The sequence below is a fragment of the Tasmannia lanceolata genome, unplaced genomic scaffold, assembly GCF_043159265.1.
Source record: "Tasmannia lanceolata isolate RefF3 unplaced genomic scaffold, GAP_Taslan_0.1 ptg000013l, whole genome shotgun sequence".
In the NCBI taxonomy this organism is placed as follows: domain Eukaryota; kingdom Viridiplantae; phylum Streptophyta; class Magnoliopsida; order Canellales; family Winteraceae; genus Tasmannia; species Tasmannia lanceolata.
In genome coordinates this window covers 9,190,769-9,194,811 of record NW_027518690.1, presented here as the reverse complement: position 1 = coordinate 9,194,811, position 4,043 = coordinate 9,190,769, and the positions used below count along the sequence as shown (strand labels likewise).

Genomic DNA, 4,043 nt, shown 5'->3' with positions numbered 1-4,043 from the left:
CTCGATGTAAGGGACGAACTCAGGGGGACTCAACCCGCTGATGACCTCATCTCCATCCTGCTATGCCCAGAAGATAAGGAGAAAGTCGCATTGATTGGCTCCTCTCTCAGCAGCAGCATTCAGCACCAGCTCACCAAGTTTCTACAAGACAATGCAGATGTTTTTGCATGGGCTCCTACTGATATGCCCGGCATCGATCCTGAGATCAGCAAGCACAGGCTTGGTGTTGATTCAACTTGCAGACCGGTTAAGCAGAAAAGGAGGCATTTCACTTTTGAAAGGCGATAGGCAATAAAAGAAGAAGTGGAGAGGCTTCTGAAGGCTGACTTCATTCGCGAGATTCGATATCCGGACTGGTTGGCAAACGTAGTCCTGGTCAAGAAGACAAACGAAAAATGGAGGACCTGCGTCGATTTCACCGATCTAAATAAAGCCTGTCCCAAGGACAGCTATCCGCTCCCAAAAATCGATCAGCTCATCGACGCCACTGCGGGTCACGAATTGTTGAGCTTCATGGACGCCTTCTCCGGATACAACCAGATCAGGATGTATGAATCAGATATACCAAAGACCTCCTTCGTCACAGATCAAGGGACTTATTGCTACCGTGTTATGCCCTTCGGCCTCAAAAACGCCGGAGCTACCTACCAAAAGCTAGTGAACAGACTTTTTCAGAACCAGATCGGCCGTAACATGGAAGTCTATGTGGACGATATGCTGGTCAAGAGTCGTTGTGCGCAGGATCATGTGTCTGATCTTAGAGAAACATTCCAGGTCCTAAAAAGCACAGCATGAAGCTGAACCCCACCAAGTGCACTTTTGGCGTCAGCTCAGGGAAGTTCTTAGGGTTCATGGTAAGCCAACGCGGGATAGAAGTAAACCCGGAGAAGATTAGAGCCGTGACGGAGCTCGCTGCACCAAAAACTATCAGAGAAGTTCAGCGGCTCACAGGAATGATAGCCGCGCTGGGGCGCTTCATCTAGAAATCAGCTGAGAAGTGTCTGCCCTTTTTCAGCGCCGTCAAAGGACTCAAGGCTGCGCCCTTGACGGAGGAATGCCAGATCACGTTCGAAGAGTTAAAGTTGTATTTGTCCTCCCCGCCACTATTGACAAAGCCGGAACCAGGCGAGGAGCTATTTCTGTATCTCTCCATTAGCTCCACGGCTCTGGCAGCCGTCCTAGTCCGGGAAGAGCATCACCAGCAAAAGCCTATATACTACGTCAGCAAGGTTCTTCACGACGCAGAAATAAGGTACCAGCGGGTCGAGAAATTGGCTTACGCGCTAGTAATGGGGGCCAGGAAGTTGAGGCCGTATTTCCAAGCTCACACCATAAAAGTCCTGACTGATCAGCCACTCAAGCAAGTTCTCCATCGACCAGACATCTCGGGACGACTCGTAAAATGGGCCGTGGAGCTGAGCGAGTTTGATATCCAGTACGCGCCTAGGCCAGCCATCAAGGCTCAAGTACTGGCAGACTTCGTAACGAAGTGCACCATTCCCCAGCAAATCGCCGATCCTGAAGCCGTGCAGCCCCTGGTTGTGGAGAAAGCAGTTACTGAAGAATGTGTAGCAGAGGGAACTAAAGTAGAAATCAGTCACTCGCCGGCAAAGCAGGATTCAGCAACAGCCGCACTAATCTGGGAAGTACATGTCGACGGATCTTCGAGTAAGAATGGATGTGGAGCCGGCCTCATTCTCACTGGGTCTGATGACTTCACTGCGGATTATGCCCTGAGGTTCGGATTCCGCGCATCCAACAACGAGGCAGAATATGAAGCCCTCCTCGCCGGAATGAGCCTCGCGATTCAGACTGGCGCCTGAAAGCTAAAGGCATACTGCGACTCCCAGCTGGTTGCGAACCAAATGCAAGGGGTTTATGAAGCCCGAGACGAGCGTATGATTAAATACCTCTCCAAGGTCCGCTAGTTATCCAGCAAGTTTGAAAGTTTTGAAGTTATCAGAATCCCCAGAACAGAGAACGCAAAGGCCGATGTACTGTCAAAACTGGCCGCCTCCGGATACACCACTCTCGGGAGTATATGTATGGAGTTTCTACAGAGATCCAGTATCGAAAATGAAGCTGCAGAAATAATGCAGGTGGAGAATGAGCCGTGCTGGATGGACGAGTGTGGACCCCGATCCGAGGACGGTGCCGAGGGACGCGAGATCCCTCCTGCAATCCTCTAGATCTCCACAACGTGAAGGAGAGCTCTGCCAAGGAACTCTCAAAACTGTTGTCACCCTCACAGCATAGCATGAGTGGCGATATAAAAGGAAAGAGATACATCCTGATCCGGAGCCAGGGCTCGAAACCAAGATATATCTAGAAATAACTCAGAGTCGCCATCCATGGATACGCCATGGAACCAAAAACAAATGCTCTGTTTGCAATGGATAACCAGAGATACAAAAGGTCTGTGCCTGATGACGAATGGAAAAGGTCCGAAGAGCGCCCCCAATTCGCCCGAGTGCGAACACTTGGTCTCTTATGCCATTTATTATTAACCTCGAAGAGTTTTGGGCGAAAATCATGTGAAATGGGAACAAATATCCCCGGGAAGACGTCTACCTAATCATGCATGACCAGGGGATGAAATAATAAGCACATACAAAACAAAATAAAAAATGTGTCGCCTAATCACAACTAGGTTATGAGTGACATACCTAACTGGTATCTAAGTTCTGATGGACAAGCACATACAAGCTACAGCTAAAGGTATAGGTCTGCACAAGAAAGTAAGAAAACACAACAAAATATACAATATAACAACACCACAAATCCTAAGACTCTAAAACGATTTAGCCCGAGTCCTCGGATGGTCTGATATTCATCCAAAGAAGCCTACGTATCCCCGCCTCCACGAGAATCAAGGCAACGTAGTTCTTCGCGCCTATTCTAAGCTAGGATGCCTAAGACACCTAGACCTCTATCTTAGACTCGATCTAAAAGACCGGACTAATTATTAAAGCTTCTTGAACGATTATTTAAATTCCAGTGAATTGTAGATTTTAGGACACCCTATATGCCCTAACTAAATGCAGGTTAGCCCTAAGCTAATGCAGGTGGTTCCTACAACCTATGTGTAACTAGGCTATGCGTCCTAAGAAAAATAATGGGATCGCTAACGTATCCAAGACCTAGTCATCAGTCGGCGATGTGAATCGCCAACTGACCGGACGGAGGCGCTCCTAGCTAGGACAAACTCCTAACTCTAACACAAACACAAACAAGTACATAACAAATCAAAGACGAACTCCTAACTCTAAAACTCTCTATCTAGGACAAACTCCTAACTCTAGAAGAGGATCTTTTGAAAACTAGGTTTTAAAGGAAAAGGGTTAAAACATTTATTTACAAATGTTTGGCTGGACCTGGGATAAGAATCCCAAGCTGCACTACGTACCTCGTGGAAGAGGATCAAGCCAACGTAGTTCGAAACGAACTTTCCTAATACGCTATAAACTCAACACTTTAGATTTTTTTTAAAGGTTTTTTATGCTTTCAAATGTTTTTGAAGTGTTTTTATATTTTTGACGATTAAAAGATGCGTTAACACCCTTCAGCTAAAGGAGATCCGATAGAAAAGCCTCCTTACCCACCATATCGCGATAGAGTAATTTAGAGGGAAACGGGATCCCTAAAGCCTAGAGGAAAGAAATCAAAACAGGGGGGACTAAAATCCCAAAGAAAAGAACAATCTCAAAGAGACGAAAACAAAACTAACGAGCCCTAATCAATCTCCAAAGGAGACGATATCTAACCTGCGAGGGAAAATCCTAAACAAACGATAGATGAAAAGCTTCCTAAACAAAAAGGGACCGACAAAAACTCTATAAAAAGAACTACTAAATCGATAGAATCTCGAAACTCGAAAAGGATCCCGAGGAACGTGCAAAGAATAGCCCCGGAAAGAAAGGAAACCCCTCAAACCCTGCGAAGACCCTAAGATGGGAAAAATGATAAGAAGGGCAAGGGGCTGGCTCAAGAAATATTCCGTCATCGCCTAACCCAAGAGGAGAAGATTCCAACAAGCCGAAGGA

General features: G+C 46.6%; 1 protein-coding gene across 1 annotated transcript; it reads left to right on the top strand.

Annotated features, from left to right (window-relative positions):
* Nucleotides 1-1,289: 1,289 nt before the first annotated feature.
* LOC143890930 (uncharacterized) lies at nucleotides 1,290-1,823 on the top strand. The gene has a single exon (XM_077395602.1). The coding sequence runs from the start codon at nucleotides 1,290-1,292 to the stop codon at nucleotides 1,821-1,823; it is 534 nt and encodes a 177-aa protein (XP_077251717.1).
* The last annotated feature ends 2,220 nt before the right edge of the window (nucleotides 1,824-4,043 follow it).

Bases quoted from the DNA above. Each gene is read 5' to 3' on its own strand.
- LOC143890930 (XM_077395602.1), top strand. From the start codon at position 1,290: ATGGGGGCCAGGAAGTTGAGGCCGTATTTCCAAGCTCACACCATAAAA.